The sequence below is a fragment of the Halichoeres trimaculatus genome, unplaced genomic scaffold (genome assembly GCF_033239565.1).
Source record: "Halichoeres trimaculatus isolate MK-OKI-2021-1 unplaced genomic scaffold, fHalTri1.1 fHalTri1_scaffold_20, whole genome shotgun sequence".
NCBI lineage: Eukaryota > Metazoa > Chordata > Actinopteri > Labriformes > Labridae > Halichoeres > Halichoeres trimaculatus.
Window position 1 is genome coordinate 25,574,256 of NW_027437198.1, and position 26,034 is coordinate 25,600,289.

At 41.9% G+C, this 26,034-nt stretch overlaps 1 protein-coding gene across 3 annotated transcripts in view; it reads right to left on the bottom strand.

The window, feature by feature from the left end:
- Positions 1 to 26,034, bottom strand: part of znf385c (zinc finger protein 385C) — a 187,811-nt gene that overhangs the window by 64,839 nt on the left and 96,938 nt on the right. Inside the window, exon 1 of one of the 3 annotated variants that reach the window (XM_074696951.1) lies at positions 16,002 to 16,760. The exons of the other annotated variants lie outside the window; for them this stretch is intronic. Within the exon in view, the coding sequence (XP_074553052.1) occupies positions 16,002 to 16,011 (10 nt within the window). The 5' untranslated portion in view covers positions 16,012 to 16,760. Of the gene's footprint in view, positions 1 to 16,001; positions 16,761 to 26,034 lie in introns of those variants that run through there. 3 annotated transcript variants of the gene reach the window in all.

Consider the following 26,034-nt stretch of genomic DNA (forward strand, 5'->3'; position numbering starts at 1 on the left):
ATCTCGATTGAAAGTTGCTGAAGTGTCCTCAAGCGCCAAAGCGTTACTACTTATCGCAGGAGAGCACGCCGGAGACGAGCCGCTGAAAAGACAGAAAATAAGCTGTGGGGTCATTTGGGATGGGTGAACACCCAGCGAGCGGCCGCTACTGTAAGCGCACACTCACACTACATTAAGCCGCCGTCCTGTGAAATGTTGATTTAACAGACTTCTTCCAAGACTGCCGGTGGTAAGCCGCTGGACCGCTGCTGTGTGAAGTGCATAAATCTTCAGTGTCTACAACTTTTAGCAGCTCGAGCCACGAAAGAAACTCCTTCAGGAACAGAAAGAGGAGGAGGTGACTCCCTCCAGGTTAAAAAGCCTCAAAAACCACAAATCTGAAGTTTTTCACCACAACATTCAACATCTGCAGCACAAATTGGCAGCTATTAAAGCTAAAAGGCATCATGAGGTGTTATTTATAGCTGCAGATTAATCCTCAAAACAAGGCTAATCTGCTCCCTCGGGACTGGGTGGATATGCTGGGTGGATTAAATCCTGATTTAGAAGTTCACAACTTTTCCAGTTAACTCCCTCCACAGACATGACAGCAAGAAATCACACGCTGGGATAAAAACTTTATCTCTAATGAGTTTCTCTGACAGCTCAGAGTTTGCACATTTTGAGGTCTTAATCACTCACTGGCTGATGGGGAACGTCAGTTTTCAGGCAGTTTTAAACAGAAATCATTAATTATAACAGCAAATAATTCTCATATTAATCATAACTCTCATCATTAAACTCATCATCATTTTTCTAAGACACAAAACAACTGTTTTCTGTATTCTGAATTGAGTTAAATGAGCTTATGATGGTTAAGAAGTTACTTGTTTTTGTCGGTTTGGACCCGCGGCTCTCTGACTCCTTTGCAGTGCCTCTTTGTAGCTTTAAAAAAAATATTATTGATATAAAGAATTTTTCATTTTTCTTACAGAGGGTATTGATGATTAAAGACTGACACTAAATAAAATCATCATTAACATTTTGTTGAACTAATTATGCATCACATCTGTCAATAAACAATAAACTACGACATCAACAGCCCACCAACTTTCTATGCACCTGTGGCTAACCTCAAGTTTTACAGCCCTGGGAAGATAACTACATCTACAAAAAGACTCATCTGGAAGAAAATACAGATTTTAATTCTGTGTGGATGAATTCATTTAACTGACAATGTGCCAGCTTACTATACATGCTTGATATCTGGCAAGACAAGGAAAAAGAAATACAATTTTTTTAGATGTCTTAAGCTTTTAAACTTTAATATTGTTTGAATTTTTGCATATTTTTTACTAATTCAACATTTTTTTCTTTTTTGGAATTTGAAAAAAAAATTCTGCAATTTTCTGAAATTTCAATTTTTTTTAAATCTTTCCATTTTTTGAAATTTTTGCTAATGTATCAAATTTTTATTTTTATTTTGCAGTTTTAAAAATCTCAAAATTTTTTAACATTTTTGCAAATTTTTAGATTTCTTTTTTCATTTTTTTGCAAATTAATTGAAAATAAAAAACGCAGACGTCACATATACAATTTTATAAATTTAAAAAAGTACATTTAAACTTTTTTGAGTTGTCTTAAGTTTTGCAACTGTAAAATTGTCTGAATTTTTGCATTTTTTTAATATTTCAACATCTTTTTAATATTTGTGACTTATTGAAATTTTTTGCAATTTCATGAAATTTCTTTTTTTATATCTTTAAATTTTTTGAAAGTTTTGAAAATGTATTGAATTTTTTTTATTTTTGCACTTTTATAAATCTCAAATTTTTTCAACATTTTTGTAATTTTTTTTTACATTATCTTTTCATTTATGCAAATTTATTAAAAATAAAAAACTAAGACATCACGTACAATTTTATAAATGAAAAAAAAAATCTTGACTTGTAACTATGAAGAGAAATTCATACACTATATTGTCTATATTGTGAAGACAAAGTAGATTTTTCACTCTGGGATGACTTTAATCCAGTTGAGCTAAGGCAAAATGTTTTTTCTCTGTTTTTAACTGTTTTTATGAAAGAAGCGGATTACTCCAAACAGAACCAAACTGTAGGGTTAAGAATGGGAACTAACGTCTTTTCAGTCACCTGTTTTCATCAGTTTATGCCATCATAAATTCAGCACAGCTTTAAAGCTGACTTATCAAACATGATATTGAGGTTTTAATTTGTTTAAATTTGTATAATTTTGGATTTCAAACCTGTTCTATCTGAAATGAATAGATCATTAACCCGCCGCTGAACACAACTGCAATCTTGACTTTGTTTAAATGATTATTTACGAAAGCATTGTCCCTCCTCTTCACCTTTAATGACCGAACTCTGCTGCTCAGACTCGTCGACCTTTGGCTGACAGACTGTAACCTGTCTGCCTGAGCGAGCCTCAGTTAACCCTCTGCTCAGTCTGCTCAGTCTGCTCAGACAAATAGGATTAACAGTTAATCTAGCCTTAACAACAACAGCAGCAGAGCTTATTGGCCCCATCAACACTCCGGAGAATAGGACTCATCAAGACGTCACCAGCCTCAAACTGGGAACAATTACCTCTAATAAAATCAATTGTGCTGATTGGCTGCGAAAAAGAGAAAGCTGACACGCTTATTTGTTGGACTTGATTACGTTTGATTGATTTGTTTAAAATAACAAAAAAAAAAATCCCCCAACGAATGATTCAAGCTGGCTCTGAGCTGAGAAATGCAAACCCTGTCGTTAGGAACACAAACCGCTGCTTAGCCCCGTGTCACGCTGATGTGTGGTTTGATTTGTTCCAGGATAATTGTGTTTGTTTCTTCATCGTCCTCCCAAACAACAGCAATCAGAGGAAATGCTCCCCCGAACGAGACGCGACGCAGATTCACTGGCAGAAGACGGCAGCTCTGTCCCGACGCAGGCCGTGAAAACAAGCAGCGGTGAAAATAAAAAAAGCACAAAGGAGTCTGATGAGGTGACAAACTAGGGTTTGATTGTGATGGAGAACAAACGCTGGGTTTGATTGCAGTAATGAGAAAATGGTTTTAACAGGTGGAAGAGTAGCTGGGGGAACGTACGATCTGCAATCCCTCTTCATTAGTAAGCAAATGAATTCAAATACCTCTCTTTGGCATAAGCGGCGTGATGAATCCCTTCGAAGTTGGGTCTGGCTTCAGCCACAGAGAGGAGCTGTAATAGATGCAGAGCTGCTAATGCTAATACATCAGTCTCATTGACTCTGTGATCAGCCCCAACACAACTGTCGGCCTCCAGCAAACAAACCCGGAGTCAATGAGGTTGAGGCTCCGCTGGGAGCACGGAGGAGTATTTCTCCCGTGTTGGCTCCAATAGCTTTACAAATTTATTCATATGTCCCCCGAGAGAAGCCGAGAGAGAAGCCGAGGAGTCACGCTGGAGGGGGAGGAAAATGTAGATCAAGGAGGTCAAGCTGCGTGTCCAACTGAGGGGGCGGATCATTTAGTCCTAAACCACCTCAGGAGGAGAGGTTTTTAGAAATGGCTCAAAGTGAGGTCACCAAAAAAACTGCTCCCCCTGGTGGCTGGCTGCAGTTAAGGTAGAAAAAATCCATCTCCCCAGTCATTCCAGATGGGCTGTGGCCAAACTTTAAAGAATTAACACACCTGGTAGAAATGTTTCTTATGTCTGATTGTTGTGGTGATTTGAAGATATAATTTGGCTGCCTTGTATTCAGATTTTTTTTTTTTCTGAGAAGTTTCGTTTTCACTAGTTATTAGAGGTTAAAAACGAGGCTTTACGTAATGCTTATCAATGATTAACAGCTGCTGTTTTCGTGATTTTTTTCGGGGATTGTAAAATATGTGAGAAGGGGGAGCCAATATGAGATTAGAGCTTCCAAAGAAAACAAAAGTATATTTTTTGTCACCTGGCTTCACTCAGATTCCTTTGGCTGCCAATGGCGGTGCTTGTAATGGGGGTATTTGATGAGTCTCTCTTCATTCATGTTGGTCTGTAAAACCTCAAACCCGATGAATCCTGGTCTGGTTTCGCCCATCATGTCTGTTTGTCATCCTAGTTAAGATAAATATGATCTGGTTTTGACACAGTTTGTTTTGTTTTGAATGTCACTGGGTGTTTTAAGTAGGGGTGCACCGATCACAATTTTCATGGTTTGGGCCGATACCAATTTTTATTTTTTTTAAAACTGACAGCATATACCTTGAATGTTCTGATCTTATTTCATTGAAAATCATTAAACAATACCTGTGAAACAATAAAATCTTCATGTTTTAAGTTAAACAACCAATACAGTGTCCTGAGTTTTAGGTCTCAGAGCAAAAAGCAACAATGTCCGGCTGTCAGACCTTCCTGGAGGAATATAAGATCAGTTTCATATGTAAGGATCACCGATCTAGTTTTTAGGTAGCCTAGTTCCTGGTCATAACTTCCTGTCCCGCTTGATCTTTCCTAAGCTGAATTCATGCATCACAGCTTCACGTCCAGTAAAAATAGGATAGGAGGATAGGAAGTGACATTACGGTCCAGCCACGCAGATGTACTGCAACAAATTTTTTTACCAGCCATTTACCAACAACGGTTTGAGGGTGAAACGCAATGGTATTGTTGTGTTTCGGCCTAGTGTTGACTCAGAAACACTGGAACAGTACGGTTGCTACGATTGTCGGGGTCTACCGTGTTGTGCTTGTGCTGCTCAATCTGCTGAATCTGTGACTGTCTTTAACAAAATGAGCATCTGTTGCTCCACTTCTGCTCCTTGCATTCACCAATACACCAGATGATCGACCCAACTCTACTTCAGTGGAGATCTACCAAAAGCTGCTTCTGGACAAGACAGTTATAGCGCCACCTTCAGGCCTGGCATGCTCACTACAGCGTTTCCAGTTCCTCAGCATGTTTTTGGGAGAGTTTGTTCGTTTGTGAACAACATAACTCAAAAACTAACCAACGGATCTTGATGACACTTTCAGGAAATGTTCAAAATGGGATAAGGAAGAAGTGATAAAAATTTGGAGGTGATCCGGACCACTGTTTGGATCCAGGACTTTTTTAAAGGATTCTTTATCATTGTGAGATAGGGCTGTTTTCACTATATGTGTATATAACTCCACCATAAATGCTCGGATTGCTTTGCAAAACAACACAACACAAGACAAGGTCACCATAATTTCTGACAGATGTTAAAGTACGATCCAGATCCTGGCAAAGTTCTGGATACTAAGATCCAGATCGTACAAACCTGCAACTAACACCAAATTGCAGCAGACAGTCTGCTGAAAGGGAGTATAACATTAAAGTCGGACTAAAGAGTTGGTGACAATCACAGTATTCTTAGAGGAGGTCTGCAATACATAAGTGCTTTTCTAGTTGCCACTGTGTTTTAGCATTGTGGGATGAAACATTGAGTAAATGGGGCCCAAGTTGACAATTGACTTGAATGGTTAAATAGTTGAGCTGTTTGCCGTGACAGAGCAGAGAGGCACCACAGTTGTAACAACGGCTGCAGGAAGTGACCTCAGTGAGGACAGAAAACACAACAGATACTGGAATATGTTTGTGTCTCATTCTGATCTCTGACAGAAACGTCGCCGACGATAATGTGACATTTGTGGCATCAAAGAGCCAATCAACCCAAAGTGTCGACCGAGAGAACCAGGCTGGAAACACATCCACTCCACAGCCCTAATCAATTCGTCAGACAGCCTCGTCTCCAGCACGTATACACACACACACTTGTGAGCGAATCACCGCGATGATTAGCTTGTCCCACTTAATCACTTCCTATTAAGAGACACCTGCAAGGTTGCAGCACTCTTCTGTGATTACGTGCAATCACAAAAATGTCACATTTGAATGACAAGCAGCGGGAGCAGATGCAGATTTACATCCTGGAAGAATCAGCGCTTACATTTCCAAACTAAGAGTCTCAAAATATGAGCTTAAAAAAAAAAACATCCACACAAGAGTCGACTTAATCTCACACATAATTTTGCATATGCTGCGCAGGCATTTAAATACACACAAGCACCCACACTGGAGCCTATCTGCTGCGGATAAAAGACATCCCTTATCAGCTCCCTCATAGAGGAGCCGGGAATGAAGGCATTTACTCAAATGAAAGAGGCAGCTTTTGGAGATAAGCCGAGAGAGACGGAGCTCAGCTAAGCTTTCAGATTGGACTGGGCCTTCAGAGGAACAGAGGAGGACGGCGGGGAACAGAGAGGGAGAGGACGGAGGATGGATGGATGAAAGATAGGTGGATCGTAGATGAAGTGATGGGAGGAGTGCAGGATGTGTTGTGCTCTGAGGCAGCGCTGAGGAGGAGTTTGAGGCTTTTGTCTGCGATGGAAGTGCTTATATAAAGCCTGTTTGGAGGATGTGGGTGTGAAAGGTATTGTGTTGACCCCGCTACTTTGTCTGCGCGGGCGTGCACGTGCCCGTCTACACCTTCTGTCTATCCGTGTGCTCGTAGCTGGCCCTGTCTGCGCAGTAAGCTGGCACGTCTTCCACGCCGCGCCGGGCTGCGAGCCGAGCTAGAATAACCCACTTCAAAGAGAGCCATTGTCACACACTAATGTGGCGAACGGCAGCTAGCGCCGCAGAAATCAACACACGCTGAGACTGGATATTCCCTCTGAGTCCTTTGGAGCTGGGGGGGAGAAAGGGGGTGTGGGGGAGGAGGGATGTGGAGAGAAGCAGAGAGATTTGTTCACAAACACACCGCGGTGCCAACATTAATCATGTAGACTCTCATAAAATCATTAGAGCTCATCATTCCCAGTCAGGCGCTCTCCTCTGACGGAAAGACGTGAGGATGCCAATTTCTGTCAGAGATGCAAGCCAACACACACAAACACACACACACACACACAGCCTCACACACACACATACACAGGCTCAGAAACTACACACACCTTTGTAGTGCAGAGCATCCACACGGGAAGTGAGACATCTGAACTAAAAGGCAGTCTTTAGATAACGAGAGAAGGTTTTGTCTTCACAGCTTGTTCTTTCCACATGTTTTATATATAATTATGTTTATGCACCCACAAAACACACACACACACACTTATGCATCTGTACTCACTGCAGTTACAGCACACTGTGCATTTACACTAATTCCAATTAAATCTGCACTTGTGCAAACGCCTGCAAGAACAACACTGCATAAAAATGAAATCTTATCAGGTGTTTTTGTCTTGCTTTAAGTAAAAAGTGTCTTGTTTTACTTGATATGAGCCACATTCAAATTATCAGCCCAGAAAAATGTCTAGTTTTAAGCAATTTAAGACTAAAATAAGGTCTGAATAGCTTTGAACAAGTTAAAAAAATCTGCCAATGGAACAAGAGAAAAGTTACTTGTATAAAAACACTTTTGAGGTCCAAAAAAAATCCTCATAGATGCTATGATTTTGACCAACTCTCTCAAAAAATAAGATATTTTTGTAGTAAATTTTGTCAGGAATCCATCCATCAACTTTTTAAAGCTGTACCACTTTTACTGTATACTGTCTAGAAGCCCAAATGCAGCAGCTCTTGTGGAGCTGGATCCTCCTCTCCCATTCATTCTAATAGGGGGGGAGCTGAAACGGCTTCTTTGGGGTTCACCAACTTTGAGAGCTCGTAATTCAAAAGCCGTGTGAGGAACAACAAATTCACGCACTACATTTGTAAAGTAGAGCCCACTCTGTGATCTCTGCGAGTTTCAAGCTGATAGCATTTATGGCCTAGGAGAAGATCATTTTTGTTTCAGGCCCAAAAATGTGGCCTGATTGTATTTTAAAAGGCAGACCGCCAGCTTCCTGTTTGGAATAGGGCCAGGGTGTCCTTGTATAATTTTTGCATCTCAATGAGACCAACATTTTTACTTTGGATCAATCTCTCTACGACATTCTAACTGCCCGTCAGAGCCGTTTTAGTGTGTCCTAGTGGCGCTAGAGTGCAAATGTTGGTATATTCAGGGGTTAATTATTGTATATATACAATTTTTTTTTACCTGTTACAGCACTTCAGACCTCATTTTGTCTTTAAATAACTTGAAACAAGTCTTTTTCTGGACTGGTCATTTGAATGTGGCTCATATTAATTTTGAAAAGACATTTTCTACTGAAAATAAGACAAAAACACTTGATTAGATAAAACCACACTGCAAAAAAGACACTGCAGATGTGACAGCTCAAACCATGATGTGACATTTGTGGTAAGGATGCACAATCTATCAGTATCAATATTGGCATCAGCTGATATTTTCTCAGCTGCCTGCCATTTTCAGAGCATCTTGAACGATCTTTCAGGACCCAAATACTCTTTTTTTCTCTGACTACGTAAACACAAAAACTACCTTAGAAGAGTGGACTCTCTTCTTTTATGTCTCCCTTCCTGTTTTTGAACCAAAAAACAGACAAAATGTACTTTTTCTGATCATGTTCATCTCTGCTCTCCATCCTTTATTTCTCTCCATGATCATCTTTTCTCACAATCACATTGCTCTTTCTCTCTCTTTTTTTTTTCCAACAAAAAATGTATTTTTAAACTTAATATGAGCCACATTCACCTTACCAGTCCATAAAAATGTCTTGTTTCAATTTATTTGAAGACAAAAATGAGGTCTGAATTGCTGTAACAAGTAAAGAAAAAAAATCTGCCAATGGAACAAGAAAAATGTGCCTGGAAATTTGCTTGAAACTAGAAAAATGTCTTAATACAAAATCTTTCCCCTTGTTCCATTGGCAGATTTTTATTACTTGTTACAGCAATTCAGACCTCATTTTTGTCTTTCAATAACTAAGAAATTAAACATTTTTCTGGACTGGTCAGGTGAATGTGGCCCATACAAAATGACAAAAATACTTGATAAGAGTTTGTTTTTTTTTCCAGTGCAACCCTTCAAAATAAAAGCACTATGCAAAGCATTCACATTCACCTGACCAGCCCAGAAAAATGTCTCATTTCACGTTATTTAAAGACAAAAATGAGGTCTGAAATGCTGTATCAAGTCAAAAATAATCTGCCAATGGAACAAGAGAAAAGTTTATTGTATTAAGACATTATTCTAGTTTCATCAAATTTTTCTGATCCCATTGGTAGATTTTATTAGTTGTTCGAAGCTATTTGGACCTCATTTTTTTCTTTATTTTATTTTTTTTTTAAATGTATGTCTTTTTTTTTAATTGATTTTTCAGTTTTAAATGCACAGACATATTGGAACAAAATCAAAGAAAACCCATAGCAAAGCAGAACAAACAAGAAAATCCCACCCCACACTGACAGAGGGCGCTACACTGTACATATCCACAAGAGAAAGCAGTAGATGAAAAAGAGAATGACAACAAAAAGACGACAGGAGACAGGTAAACAGAAAGCGCATACAGGAGATTAATGAAAAGGCACAGAGTCCTTGTCCTCCAGATTTAAGTTACTTCTGCAAGAAAGAGTGAAGTGGTTCCCAGACCCTACAGAGCTTTTACAGTTTTTGATTTTTCTGGACTCATCAGTTGAATATGGCTTAAATTAAGTATAATGAGACTATTTTTTTTACTGAAAATAAGACAAAAACACTTGATAAGATTTCAGTTTTTGCAGTGCATGTGAATTCCCACTCTCTCTGATTCATGTGTGTCATAAATGGGCGAAGGCGGCACGTTAAGCTCTGCCAGCTGATCTGTGTGTGTGTGTGTGTGTGTGTGTGTGTGTAACATAAAATGCTTACTGTCTTTACTCGGCGTGTTTGCGTGTGGAGCGAGTGCAGACCATATGTCTTGTTGACTCTGTTAAATCGATTGATTTTATGCGTGTTCATTCCTCGTGTTGCACTTTATTTAATGCGATGCACTTTCCAGCAAATTATACATTCCTAAAACCCCGACCCTTAATTTTTTTTACCATATAAATGTAAAATCTAATCACACATATTTATCTGTTGAGCTGATTCTGCTCAGTGTGTTTTTTTTTTCCTCTTGGTCGTGCAGCTTTTTGCTGGTTTTAATCTTTTGAGAGCTCATACACTCTTTATGCCCTTTAGTTTGTTTTACATAATGAGTTCCTGTGTTTGTATATGCATTGGGTAAAAGGACTGGACATTACTTTCTAACCACTGTAATTAATTGGGTGAGCGGCGGGCTGTTAAACACTGCAGCGACGGCGTGCGGTGCAGACCGAGGTCAGAGTCCCGACCGCTGACAAAGAGCCGGAGCAGAGACAGCCATTAGAGCTGGATCGCCGACTCTTCTATTTACACTCTGCGCGTTTATACACTAGCTGAACTCTATTATGTGCTTTCGACCCTTGAGGATTGCAGATCCATGGCAGGGGGAGCAGGTTGTGATGGCTGGAGTTGACTGTAAAATCGATGCCCTTTGTTGCCGCCTCCTCCCGCGTTGAGAAAACCGGGTGCTTTTATAGACCGTCTGGTTTGACGACTTAGAAATGCACTTGAAACCGCGGGGGAGTTGAGGTGGGAGATCTTTTTCAGGTTATATCCTTTTTTGTGTCTCCATCCTCTCTTTTCCCAGCCGCCTCAGTTTCAGGCGCTCACCTTTCTTGGCGTCTCTTCTCATCCTTCAGCGTGACGCTCTTAGAGGCCTTTAACTCTTCTCTCAGACGTTTGAGTCGAGGTCAGAGCGTCAAGTGGAGGACCGGTCAGCCACTTGAGCTGAGAGCTGCATCACAAACACACACAAACACACACATGCATGCAGCGGTGGAAGGTGATGTGTGTCGCCGCTCTCCTCGCGGCCTCCATCTTTAGCCTCGGCACCCAGGGACCTGGAGGCTAAGTGGTGCGGTTTCTGCTGCCGACTGCGGCGTAGGGGACTATTTCTCATGTTGTCAGGGCCCCCGCTGGGTCGCACATATGCCTGCAGCTCTCAGCATCCAGAAGCCATCAGTTCAGCAGGCAGGCCAATCAAACCCACGCTGTCACTTCAGAGGAATAACTCCAACTGTCACTCACACGCCGAGATTTCCCCCACGGGGGGCCCGAGGGCAGGAAGGGGCGCATACGATGCTCGCATGCAAAAGCTGTTATGTGCAAAAGCGAAAACACAGTTTCTGTCACAAGACAAATCATACACTTGCATATTAATAGCCTCCACGGTAAAGGGCATACACGCGTGTGTGCGTGTGTGTGTGCGCTTACACACAGAAAAAGACCTCATGAATATCAACAGGGGTCATGGGAACGAGCATGAAACGGCGATGTTTGAGTGGCTTCATTAGCCGGTGACCTCTGCTCTTTGTTGGCCTGTAGGAGCAACTCGAGCAGGAAAATCCACACGAAGACTCCGAATCATTTCCATAGAAATCTACGTTTCACTTTGATTCATTAAGACTAAAAATTCACCTTCAGCCAAGAGGATGAAGTTATCTCAGACTCAATATGAGCCACATTCAGCTGGTCAGTCCAGAAAATGTCTTGTTTTAAGTTGAAAAAATTCAGTGTACTAAAAAAACATTAAAAGTTATCTATTTTCTTGACTCAATCAGGGAATAAACTTAGAATTGGACACTGAATTTTCCAGAAAACCTTCTCTACACTCAGCAGCCTTAATGCTAAACTGCAGCTCCTCAAGTGTCCACTAGGGGCTGGCTGCAGAAGCTTTATAAACCACATACACACACATCCAAAAAAGAAGATCTTTGCTCTGAAAAAAAAGAAAACTTATCAAGTGTTTTTGTCTTATTTTCAGTAGAAGATTATCTTTTTAGACTTAACATGAGCCACATTTACCTGACCAGTCCAGAAAAATGCGTTTTTTTTTCAAGTTGTTCAAAGATAAAAATGAAGTCTAGGGACGTCCCGATCTGATACTTTGGTCAGTATCGGCGCCTGATATGGCTATTTTTGTAGGATCGGATAGTTTTCTCTGAGCCCCACTTCAGCATCATGGTTTTCCTCAAAGGGCCAGATGTAAATGTAAGACAATATTAATGTAGCTAAATGTAGCTAAATGTAGCTAGACGAAGGCTCATGTTGGTGTGCTTCGCTCTGTGTTTGGTGTCAAAACACTGACGTAGATTGTTCTCTTTGACTCTCTGCATCAACGTTTCTCTCTTGAATCATTGTTTTATTTTTCAAATCCACTACTTCAGAAACTGGCACTGATGTGAAAACAGGTATCATGGGAAACGTAGTTTATGGCTAACGCACACTTTTGACTCATCTGTCATAAGACAATCAGACCTTTTAAGCCTTGAGTTTGACACACGTGCGTTACGTGATCTGGACTGATCTAGTTCGTATGTGTTTCCAGCACCGTCACGCTTTACGGCTGCTGCAAATCTAACTATGCTGCAAACATGTCCGCTGTGTGGGACTACTCCTCTTAGGAAAGCAACGATAGGAAAACAGCATCTTGGAACGTTTGTAAAGTGAGTGTTCTTTGAGGAGGTACCAACAGGGCTCACTTTGATACAACAAATATGATTTGTCATTTACAACAGAATCACCCAACGGAGTATAGGATTTATCGGTAAGGTATCAGATTGGTATCGGCAAAACACATTAGGGGTTGGAGAAAAAAATTATAATAGGATATATCAGGATTTTTCAAAGACTGTTTTTTTTCCGAATTCAAATTCTTAATTTCAGTCTTTGTTTATAAACTGGAGTGGAAAAACAGTTACCACTTTTCTCCAGCAGGGGGCGAAACGTTTCTTTCTGACTCACGTGATGTGCATTTTATGGGAAAATACAGCTCCTGAAATAGTCTGTAGACATCATTATCATCATGTAATTTTTTCATGTAGTCTGGTGTTAAAAAAGCAAACCAAAATTCGCAAAAGTCGTAAATGACAAAGAATCCCAATTTAAATTGAACTGGCGCCCCAAAAATCATAATTAAATCAATTCGCTAGAAAAACATATCTTCAAAGCTCTGATACACAATCATGAAAAAATTGGATCCAATTGGAGGGCAGACTCTGCAAAAAAACTGAAATCTTATCAAGTGTTTTTGTCTTATTTTAAGTAAAAATTGACTTTTTATACTTAAAATGAGGCACATTTAACTGACTAGTCTAGAAAAATGTCTCGTTTCAAGTTGTTTAAAGACAAAAATGAGGTCTGAGTTGCTGTAACAAGTAAAAAAAAAAAACTCAGAAAATTGAACATAAAAAATCTGCTGGAAAATTCGCAGAACTTTTCTCCTGAACCATTGGTAGATTTTTTCGACTTGTTACAGCAATTCAAACTTCATTTTTGTCTTAAAATTACTAAAAACAAGATATTTTTCTGAACTGGTCAGGTGAATGTGCTAAAAATAAGACAAAAACACTGGATAAGATTTCAGTTTTTTGCAGTGCAGCACAGCCTCAGAGAGGAAGACGTGCTTCTTTAAGACCGCTGCACAGTGAGCAGGAGGTGTGACTCATGCACGATTACAGCTAAACCACTCCTGGAAAGCATTTGAACATCAGGAGGTTGATGATACTGAACAACAAAAGAATCCTTTTTTTAAACCCGCATCACCTCCTGGACCCAAATCTTCAGGGAAACATGAAACGAGATCAAGAGCAGGTTTAAAGAAAGGTTTGCACAAAGCGTGGAAAGAGGAGCACATCCCGTTGTTCCTGGCTGGCGTGTTCAGATCCAAAAGCAACACGGATCTTTGAACATACAAAACACAGCTGGGTGAGAAATGTTGATGAATTCGTGGCACAAACTTCCTTTCACTCCAACAGGAGATTTTTCTGGCGATGACACAAAATGAAGAGGAATAAAAAGTCAGCTTGAGCTCAGATTTGTCATTTGAGGTGGGGTGTTTGTTGAGCTAATAGAGCAGTGTGTCCCAACTGTGTGTGTGTGTGAATGTGTGTGTGTGTGTGTGTGTGTGAAAGCAGGCAGAAATGAGCAAAGCTGGAGCTGGAGGGCTGCCACCTTCATCCCCGTGGCCCACAAGGGATGAAGAAAAAGACAGCAGGCTCAGGGAAGTCCATCCATCATAATGTCTCGTAGCCTCTCACGCTTTGCTTTTTATATGCATGCTCACACACACTCTCACACACACTCTCTCTCACACACACACACTTTGTCAGTCCAGATTGAATCCCAAAGCTGCTTTGACCAAAAAAAGACAAAAGCAAAACAGACAAGACGAGAGGACGTTTGACGGGAAGTGGAGCAAAGACTTTAGTTACAGAGCGCTTCCTCTGATTAACCCTGTCATCCACCTCAACACACACACACACACACACACACACACACACACACACATACACACACACTGCTCCTCCCTGAACCCCACCTTTCTTTCTGCACACATTAAAGCTGAAGCCAAGTGAACGCACACAGCTCAAGGTCAAGGGCTTCTTTACGTTAAGGTCAACCTTTGGGCGAGGAACCAACCCCTACCTTTAATTTGCTCTTCCAAGAAGACCCCGCCCCCCTTTAAAGACCAGACCGTAACCCTAACCACATGTAATTAGCCCTGATCAAGCCTGGGACCCTGTTTAGTGGAGATTAGCCCATGCATCCCAACCCCCTCCCAACCCAGATCCTACAGATAAAACAGTGGTCAGAGAGGAAGAATAGCACCCACTCCCACAGAGACAGGCCTGTAATCAGGCCTCCCACAGCCCCACAACCTGTCTCCAGCCTGAGGGGACGGCGGGGGGTCGTGGAGCAAGACAGGGTTAAATCACCAGGCCTGGAAAGACAACACGGATGAAAGACGTTCAGGTTGAATTCTCTGGCGCCTTCGTGTTCTTCTGTCCGACCTGTTCGGATGAGAAGGTGGCGTTTTGGGGGGCGAGGTGAAAATCTGGAGAAATGCTAATGTGGCATCCATTTGCATGAGTCATTGGCCTGTGCGCCGAAGCCATTTTAAGAGAAGCGAGATCTCAAATCAACCGCACAATCTCGCTTATAGCCAGATCCATCACATCCAGAGGTCTGCGGAGAATGTGTGTGTAGGAGTGTGTGTGTATAACTATTCCACCCAAGTCTGTAAACAAGACTATTTCAATATCCCCTTTGGTTCTTTTGAATAATCGCACCCTTTCCACGTCCACACACTCAAAGATTTTCTGTCTTTGTGGCATAAATGGGAGAAACGGCACAAATCTCATGGAGGAACCAAGTTGGATTTTGGTGGAAGGAGGGAAGAAAATTAGTCAGAGAGTGGAGTGAAAGGGTTAAGCTGAAGAGGTCCATGCCTGCACAGAACAAATATTAAGCTCCTGAATCAGACAGAGCAGAATATGCAAACAAAGATCCTGAATCTGAATATAGAAAGTCTGTTTTCTTCAAATGTCAAACATATTTGTTCTCTTCTTTCACTAAACTGAGGGATTCAGTCATGAAAACACAAACACAGTTTCATCTGTGAAGCAAACTTGGATGTTTTTGATGAATTATGGAGCAGATCTGGCTCCTCTTTGTCGTGAAACAGACGCAGAGATGTGCGTAACCTCCCGTAACCTCTGCGCGCGCTCAGATCAATCCATCCTCACAATCAACCAATCACACCAATCAGATCAATTCCTCTTTAAAACTCATATCTGCTGCTTCATCTCCAAACCAGTCGATCGCTCATTTTCATTTCGGTATCGACGGACTGAGTCAGCGTGAGGGGGGCACGCGGGTCACGTCTCCGTGGGGCGATATTTCCACGCGCTCTCACAGAGTTTTATCATCATTATAACTCCATCACAGCCCATTCCTTTAAATCTACCTGGTGTTTCAGGATGCACTTTAAGCGCCTGATAACTTAGAGACAGTTTCATCCTCCGAACCAAACGCGTTTATACGACAGCATTAACAAGTCCGCAGATCAAATCCACGCGGAGCTGAATCATAAAACACCCTGAACACTCCACGCGCGCCTTTATTTGTCAGATTTATTCCACAGAGCCTTCATCAAAGCGCCCACCCTCCAGTAACACCCCTCACATCGCACATCTTTGACCCGTTCTCGCCTTTTTTACTCCATATTCCACAAACTTGTGACACTGATTTCGCCACTGGAAGGTGTTCAAACACCAAACACTCACCGATCAGCATCGTGCGTCCAGCAGCGTGTCCGCGTCTCTCCAGCTCTGCTCGTGTCCCCCGTGCGTAAAAACGGTCAAATTTTACGCACTTTTATCCCCGGGAAGACACGCACTGTGCGCACATGCAGGTGCGATCCAGATTCACGTCCTGGAGTCCAGAGAGGACGAAATCAGTCAGGATCCGAGTGACTTGTGAACTCTTTCTATGCCATACTGGCTCCTCCTGCTCCTCCGGGCTCCTCTCCTCCGACCGATCCCCGAGAAATGTCCGATCCGACGGATGCGCGTTATCCTCGGTTAAAATCCTCTCGCTCGTGCCGCTGCTCCGCTTGGCCTGAAGGAGGCGAGGAATTGGGCTGTAGGAGAGGGGGCTGGGTGTAATTGCCTGCTCCTTCTCTATCTCTCCTCCTCTCGCTCTGTGTTTGTCATCTTTCTCTCCTCCTCCTCCTCTTTCAGATTAGCCACTTCTCCCTCATCATCCTGCTCACTGGACAACTTCTTCCTAAACTTATTCTCTTACATGTCAGCTCTGCAGCTGCTGTTTCAACCACATATGTCCTGCTATTCAGCCAAAGGAGGGAGAGAAAGGGGAGCAGTGAAAGGATTCAGGTGTCAGCAGCACTGTAAACATGAAAGCACAGAGAGGAATATCGTCTGAGACAGGTTTCCATTCCTGCTCTCGTAGGGATGATTTGTGTGCACTTGTCAAGGCAGCTGCCTTGTGTGCACGCCAGTGTGTGAGCGACTGCGAGTGATGCTTCCTCACAGCCATCTCTCTCTCGCCAGTCTGCTCCTCCTTTGTGCCTCTTCTTGTCGATGCATCATTTGGTGGAGCTGACACATATTCGGGGACTCAGAATTGGCTGGAGAGCGCAGAGAGCCTGCTCCCATTAAATTTCAGTTTGTTAAAATGGTGTGTGTATGTGTGTGTGTGTCCACAGCTTGTGGGTTGAAGAGCCGTGGTGCAACGCTAAGCTGTCCTGGAGCTACGCCAAAGCACATCTCCCAGGGTGCTATCAAGAACTTAATTACAGCGTTAAATTGCTCCCTCTCTGCTCTTCTCTTCCTTTCACCTCCTCTCCCTCCTCAAACCGAGGATTCATCTCCTCTTACAAAAGCTCCTCTCTGTGTTTCTCTCCCCTCCATCGCTTGTTGCTCTTTTCTCTTCCTTGCACTTTGATGGTTTGGCAGAAACTCCTGCTGGTTGCTGCTGAGCTGGTGTCGGGGATCAGGCCTTTGAAATGTGCCAAAACAGTTCCTGTTATCGACTCTACAACTGAGGATAATTAAGATCATCTGCTGTCGTTACTGAGCCCTGAAGTGTCATTATTCCACTATTAGATACTGTCATCAGTCTGTTTTTGGTCCACTCTGAGCGCGCTCAGTGAGCGTGGAAAGCCTGGGATGTGATCTGGAAAGGAGAGTTCTTGTTGAACGTGAAATATTGCCTCTGACAGAGTGTTATGTGGGGTGTGAACTACCTTTCCCCTCTGATCAAGCTTCCTGTTTCCTCGCAGTTCCCAGAAGGCAGCAGTGGACCAAGCCGCCCCCCTTCTGGGCAGAGAGGAGGACACAGGGGCAGCTGGGTCCTCCTGCCGCCTCATGCCAAGCGTCGGCTCGGCTGCCTGGAAAACCAGAGCCCAGCTCATTAGAGCCACGGGGATAACTCGGATCCAAGCTTTACATCGGTCAGCTGCAGCCAAGATGATTTGTGAGGCCAGTTTGTTGTGTGTTATAAAAGATGTCACCGCATGCAAATGGGAAAACACGACATTTCCATTCCAGCGTGCTTAATTTATGCACTGCTATGCTTAATTTTGAAGTTTTGCTTCCCCCAAAAATCTATTATCCTACATTTCAAAGAGTCCTGAGTCATATTTACAGAGTTATTTATGCTTTGATGTAACCAGGAAATGTTCATTTACAGTCTGAGGGTTGGAAATGTTCAGCCCCCGTGATACAACTTCAGACGTTGGTTAAAGGGCAAGAAATGAAATATTCACTCCATTCAAAGCTTCAGCTGTAGTTGGCCGTAAAGCATGACCTCAGAATGTGAAAACCAGCCTGATGTTGAAGCTCTGCTCTTTGTGGGAAACGATGACTTGTGCTGCAGAATTTACTGTCGTATAAAATGACAAAGTTATCTTTCACATGTGAATGGAGAAGCAACCTTCACTTTCAGGTGTCACAACTGGAAAAGGTGGGTATCTCTGATTTGTCAAGGCCGCCAGTTTAACTCTGAGAGTTTTCTTTCAAATATAAAGAAATGGTATTTTAACCAGCTCTTTGTCTCTAGTTCACTGGAAAAAAATGAAATATTATCTGGCGTTTTCACAAGAAAATGTCTTTTTAGACTTAATATGAGACACATTCACCTGACCAGTCCAGAAAAATGTCTTATTCCAAGTTTTTTAAAGAAAAATGTGGACTGAATTGCTGTAACAATGAAAAGAAAAATCTACCAAAGGAACAAGAGAAAAGTCACTTGTATTAAATGTGCTCAAAAACTCACCAAAATTGGCACACACCTCACATTCGTCAAAAAATTTGATATAATACAATAACTGACCCCCAAAATACCAAAATTTGCTCTCTAGCGCCACCTAGGCACACTAAAATGTCTCTGATGGGCAGCAGGAATGTTGTAGAGAGATCAAACCAACGTCAAAATGTTCATCTCATTGAGACACACAAATTAGATGGGGACACCTCTGACCGATCTCAAACAGATTGCTGGCAATTTGCCTTTTGAAGTAAAATAAGGCCCCTTTTTGGGCCTGAAACAAAAATGATCTTCTCCTAGGCCTTAAGAGGTATCACCTTAAAATTCACACAGATTATAGAGTGGACCCTGCTTTACAAAATTCATGTAGGAATTTGTTGTTCCTCAAACGGTTTTTGAATGACAAGCCCCCAAAGTAGGTGAACCTGAAAGAAACTGTTTCAGCTCCCCCTATTAGAATGAATGGGAGAGGAGGATCAAGCGCCACGCAAGCTGCCGCATTTGGACTTCTCGACCAAAAAGTAAAAGTGGTACAGCTTTGAAAACGCCACCAATAGATTCCTGACAAAATTGACTACAAGATAATCTTATTTTCAGAGTAATTTGATCAAAATTGTGGCATCTATGATGATCTCAAACATGAAGCTGACAGATTGCCTTTAGAAATGAAACTTGGCCGCTTTTTGGGCCTGAAACAAAAATGATCTCCTCTGAGGTCGTACATGGTATTGGCTTGAAATTCACACAGATGACAGAGTGGGTCCTGCTTTGAAAAATCTCTGTAGGAATTGGTTTATCCTCGATCGGTTTTTGAATGACAAGCCCCCAAAGTCAGTGAACCCCCAAGAAGCTGTTTTAGCTCCCCTAATAGAATGTAAAGGAGAGGTAATCCAGCTCCACACAAGCTGCAGCATTTGGGCTTTTAGACAAAACAGTAAACATCACACAGCTTTAAATTTGACTGGGATGGATTCCTGACAAAAATGAATACAAAAATATCTTGTTTTTCGAGAGATTTGGTCAAACTTGTGGCAACCAAGAAGAGTTTTTTAGACTAGGAACAAGAGAAATGTGCTTGAAAATTTGCTTGAAACTAGAATAATGAATAAATACAAGTAGCTTTCTCTTGTCCAATTGGCAAATTTTTTCACTTGTTAAAAACAATTCAGACCTCATTTTTGTCTTTAAAAACTTGAAATAAGACATTTTTCTGGACTGGTCAGGTGAATGTGGCTCATATCAAGTATAACAAGACATTTCACTTAAATAAGACAAAAACACTTGATCAGATTTCATGCTTTGACCTAAATTCTTGTTCCCAAAATATTTTTTTAATAATCTCATCTCAAAGGCAGAGTTTTTCTAAGTTCTGGCCAAAAATACTCATCACTTTTCCTGATTTAGCAAGCTCACTGGCTCCTCTTGATAAATCCATCACACTCTCAAATTTCACGACCTGGTCCTTTAAGCCACAAAGAGAAACTGCTGCTCTAATGTCAGCCTCAACCTGACGTCTCACTCCATGAGAGTCTGGCCATGAGAGCGTTAATACATACTAATGGTATTTACTGCGTCGCCCAGTGCCTCGTATCTATGGAGATGAGTGACGGACCCCAGAGAGAGGAGAAGGTCAAGCCGTCACACTCAAGTCTAATGAAATTGTGTTGTCTTCAGACGACTCTTTCTGCACTTTCTGCCCGGGAGCTCGAGACCCCCTCTTTAATGAGAATCTGACTCTGAGAGGAGAGACGGGGGCTCCTTCAGGATGTTTGCAGACCTGTGATGCAAACTTAAATGTGGATGATTGTGTATTTGTAAATGCAAGCTGGGTTTAGAGCTTTCAGAGTAAAAAAATGCCAGTTTTAAAAGTGCATTCACGTCTGTTTTCTCTGCGTGAGAGTCTGGAAAACTAACACAGAAGAGGTGACGCTTGTGATTATCATGCAACGTGTGTTTGCTGTCGCATGCAGCTGCTGAAGCTGAGGTGGGAAGAGTTGGTTTGGGGTGGAAAGAGCTGTGGGGGTGATGGGTGGATCAGTCATTAATGATTCTTACGCCAAGAAAGCCTCTCTCTCAATCCAATGTGAAGTTCATCTCCTTGTCTCTCAGGAGCAGCGTGATCAATACCTTTCAGGATCCAACAGCCACATAATGTCCACGTTTTGTTTTCCAATCTTCTCAGGGTTGACAGAGGCGTGATGAGAGTGACACAGCTGTTTTTCATGAGTGGGCGTGTTGCAGGAAGGTGATGTGTGTTTAGGAGCAGCATGGCTCACTGAATGTGGATGATCTTCCTCATTCTGCTTGAAAACATTCGTCGTCACCTTTGGTTAAACCAGTGAGCTGGTTACAGTCGTGTGCAGCTGTAGAAGTAAAGTGGTCTCTCAGTGTTTCTGCATTATGACAGAGAAATATCCGCGCCCTTGTTTTCTTGTTGCTTTGTTTTACTGAAAGCGATGCAGAAGCAACAGCACAGCAGGGCGCTCATTCCACTGCTTCTCAAAATGATCCTGCAGTGAGCTCCACACACGCTTGTTTTTCTCTTTCAGGGGATTATCCAGTGGTCCCCTCTTTCTCTGCATTCAGTGATACTTCAATTCTCTTCAGTGGCCACACAACTCAACTAAGCTGAGAGCTCGTTTCTATGTGCCCTGCTTGTTTTTAGGTCATGAGTCCTTCATGTTCATCTGTTTGCAGATTTGAAATAAGGAGCTCATCAGAGCCCTGGATCAGACAGATTCAGTGTCCCCTTCCATAGTGTCCCCTTCTATGGAAGGGGACACTATCATATTTTGTCTCTGTCTCTATTATTCTGTCTTCTCTTTAAACCCTAATTTGACCCCTAAACGTACACCAAAACTCACAAAAAATGGCCCACACCTTAAATTAGGCAAATAAATACAATATTTGACCCCAAACATACCAAAATGTGCTCTCTAGAGCCACCTAGGCACACTAAAATGGCTCTGATGGGCAGTAAGAATGTCATAGAGAGATCAAAAGAACGGCAAAATGTTCTTCTCATTGAGACGGACAAATTGTATAAGGACACCCCTGACCTATCTCAAACAGGAAGCTGGCGGTTTGACTTTCAAAATATAATTGGGTCACACATTTTTGGCCCTTCTAAAAAAATGATCTCCTCCTAGGCCGTAAATGGTATCGGCTAAAAATTCGCACAGATGACAGAGAGGGCCCTTCTTTACAAAACTGATGTGGGAATTTGTCCTTCCTCACACGGTTTTTGAATGACAAGCCCTCAAAGTCGGTGAACCCTGAAGAAGCTGCTTTTGCTCCCCCCTATTAGAAAGTATGGGAGAGGAGAATCCAGCTCCACACAAGCTGCAGCGTTTTGACTTCTTGACATTAAGTGGTTTAAAAATTGCTTTAAAAATGACATGGATTGATTCCTGACAAAATTTACAACTAAAATATCAGATTTCTAGAGAAATTTGGTTGAAATTGTGGCATCTATGAGGAGTTGTTTCTAAAACTTAAGTCAATTCCACTCCCAAGAGGGCAGCAGTTGGTGATGATGTCACAATGATTGAGAGTTCCGTGCAGCTGGTCACGTGACTCATTGAAGGCGGGAAAATGGAATGTGTAACACACACACATTATAAAGGGATAAAATCTTCATAGTGGAGGTGAAAAATGAATGCTCACTGATCATGTTTTATGGTTAATGCTTAAGATAACAGAGAAAATACTATACCTCTGAATTAAACTGATAAAAATCCATCTCAACATGTAAAACGACAGAATTTCTCTGACTGACAAAAACTACAGGGTACAGCTTTGAGTACGCAGAATTCGCCAATTACAACCACACAATCCAAGCTCTGGAAGCTTGTGACAAATGCAAATGTTGTTTGATCCCAGCTTCATGCCGAAGCGTAATGAGTGGCAGGCTAATTTATGAACAGCAAACTAAAGGAGAGCCAACCCCGCCTTGTTCGTTGCCGTTCCGAGCCAGCAGCCTCCTCAATTAGAGCCAACCTGCTGCAGAGGCCGGCGAGGTAATGGCTGGCAGCGGAGGATGCACACAGCTCTGTCTCAATAAACAATTTTCATTTCTCCAGCTCTCCGTCGCCCCCTCTCTCAGTCAATCCTCAAAGCTGTCTCCCACCTTTTCTCTCCAACCCATCAGCTCCGTCATCCTCCCTTCACCATGACATCCCCGTCTAAAGTAAACTTTGCACTCTTTAACTTCTTTCCCTCCTTCTCCTGAAAGTCTGACACCGAGCGCTCGCTATCTAAATTGACATCTTTCTATCTCCTCTTCTCTGCCCATCAATTTGCATTTTCTGTTGCCGTATTTCTTCACACTTCATCTCTCTCTAGAGAAAAACCTCCCTCCCCCTCCCTCCTTCTCTTCCTGTCTCCGCTCACTTCTTTTGGCCTCTTTCTCTGACAAATAAACAAATGAATCGAATCGCTCTGGCTGGGAACACCTCGGAGCGTAGCAGCTTGGCTCTCTACCTGACTGACTGACTGACTGACTGACTGACTGACAGAGACGCTAACTAACTAAGTGACACAGAGACTGACAGGAGGCTGGAGGAGCGATGAGAGGGTTGGCAGTGAGGAGCTGAGGTAATTTAGAGATGGGTGGAGAAGACACACAGACTTTGATGGGTGGTGGCGTAAGGAGCGGTGTCATGAAACCGTCCCTGATGGAAACAAACTGAAGGAGGTTGTTGGGCTTGATGCAGAGACTCACTGACATTTTCTCATACTCCGAGTGTAAAAATTTGCCCTTGTTTAGAAATGTAACATATCAAAATATTCTCTGTTGAGCAATGGTGTGCAGTCACCACCTTCCATGGCCAAATTGTTGAAAACTGTGCACTAGACTGCGCTTTTTGGGGCCAAATCACCACAGGGGTGCCCTCTTAGGCAGAAAAAGAACACCTGGCTGGTCTAAACATGATACAGTGCCCTCTCTGTAGCAAAAACATGTGCTAAATAGCCTTATTGGGAGCCAAACGTGCTTGAGTGCCTTTTTGGAGTCATACATGTGCTGAAGTGCCCTTTTTAGATCCAAACATGTGCAAAAGTGCCTTGTCAGGGGTTAAAATATGTACTGATGTGCCATCTTGGGGGCCAAACATGAGCTAAAGTGCCCTTTCTGTACTGAAAACATGTGCAAATGTGCCATTTTGGGAGCCCAACATGTGCTTAAGGGCCCTTTCTGGAGCCAAACATAAGCCAAAGTGCCTTTCTTGGGAGCCAAACAGGAGCTGAAGTCAGGGTTCCTACAGCTCAAGGCTAGTTAAATTTAAGACAGTTGAAACAAAAAAAAAACTAACAAACAAAAACACCAGATGAATTACCTGGGTTAGAGGCAATTTTAACACAATGTTTATTTCACAAAATACATCACTTTCTACCTCTTTTTAACCCCATTTTTACAACTTTATGCCTATTTTGCCCCCATTCATCTCTTTTGGCCACTGTCACAACCATTTTTGGAATTTTTACATGTTTTTTGAAATTTAATTTCAAATTTAATTCTTAATTTTGCTGCCACAATCAATTTTCCTAAGCCACTTTTGGATTTTTTTTTTTGCCAATTTTGCCTCATTTTGTTCTCTCTCCAGCCACCCTAGGTAGAACCAAGACATGTGTCTGCTTTAAAAGTTCCTGGTGCAACCACATCACCGTTTTGTTAGTTCCACTATTGTGATTACGCGATGTTGCCATGAGAGTAAATCAGGAAATTATTTAGAAAAATGGATAAATGTTACTTAATATTTTTTTTACTTCAAACTAACATAAATCTTACCAATGTGTTCAAATTTTTAAGACTTTTGAAATTTGGATTTAAGACTTTTTAATGCCAATTAAATTTTTTAATGCCATTAAAACAAACACATCAGAGCCATCCGAAGTCAAACCTGCTAAAGTGGTTAGAAAAACATGCTCATGTCCCCCTGGATGGCAAAAAAAACATGGCACAAGTGCTCTGGAGAACAGAAGCATTTAGTGCCCTCTACATGGAGGAAAACACCCGAGAAGTGCAAGAACCTCACTTTAACCATCAAAAACTTTCATCAGTACAAATCTATCAACATAAATGTATTTTTCTAGGTTGACAAAAACAAAAACAAATTTATAGTTTTTTGATTTAACATTAATTTAAACAAACTAAAAAATGTTTTATTCCATTTCTTCTGAGTCTGTTCCACTCAGGGTGCACACTGCACCTTTAATTAAAGTATTTAGGTCTGATGCAGCAAAGTTTTTTTTACAGACAGTAACTGCTCACATGAAACTTGCCAACCAGCTGTAGTCCTCACAAATTACTGTCCATAAAAGTTTTTATGAACTGTTCATAAAACGATTAGTTATAACTTTCTTTGAATATGTGGTTGGAAACAGGTGTCACATTACAACAAGTGGCTTTAAATTAAACACATGCAGACCTGTCAGTTTAAATAATGTGTAAGATTTCACGCGTATGAAGAACATCAGGTTATTTAACATAAGAATGAGGAGGACAGACAGCGCCAAACATCTGTCAGACTCTCCTCAGAGCTGATGACGTCCTCGCTAAGTGACACGGGAAAAAAATACAGCAGATAGTGTCAAACACCAAGATCATGTGACACTGTCATCTCAGCATGACAGGGCAGAGGAAGTGTGTGTGAGTGTGTGAGTGTGTGTGTGAGTGTGTGTGTGTGTGTGTGAGCTCTGCCACCTGCACATTCCATCTCTTCGCAACAGGAGTGAAGACGCACCATTTAGCATCACTGTCACATATGGTTTCACAGACAGACACACACGAGGAGCGGCAGAGGGAAAAGTGTGTGTGTGTGTGTGTGTGTGTGAAGGAGTGTGAGAACATGAAAGAGAGAGAAAGAGATGTAAAGGAAGGAGGAGAAGGTAGGGTTCCCGATCATAAATAAATCATCAGTGTGTTTCGTTGCCTTGGCTGGATTCAGAAGTGCAAGATGAAGGAGAGAAAGAGGAGGAGGAGGAGGAAGAGGAGGAGGGAAAAAACTACTGGCTGAGGGGAACGACAAGCAGGCGGAAATCCTAATGTCTGCTTAGTGTTCAGGAGCAGAAAAAACACACGCGTGCGTGGAGTCAGGCTGACGTAAGTGGAGCCAGTGTGAAAATGTGAACACGACGTGAATTTCTTGACACCTTCAGGTGAACATGACCCCCTGTGGTGCTGCGATACCTGTTGTGACGTCATTTTTAACAATAATGATGCGTCTCTGAAACTTTCCCAGCTCGTACAGTCAGACAGGATCTCTTTTTTACGTCTATATCTGAGCCTTAAACAGCTGAGTATTTTCACCCTGCTTTGTTCACTTCCTGCAGAATCTACCTGGCGTAACGTTCACATTTCATCACCCTATTAGAATAAAGGCCTAAGTCGTTTTTTCAAGTTTTTTGGAAAAACACAAGAAACTTTTCCAAATATGAAGTATATTATATTTATGAATCATTTCAATCAAAAAGGCCTTCACATTGGATGACTGTTGACATGCAGAGAACATTGTGTGTGGATCATGTAAC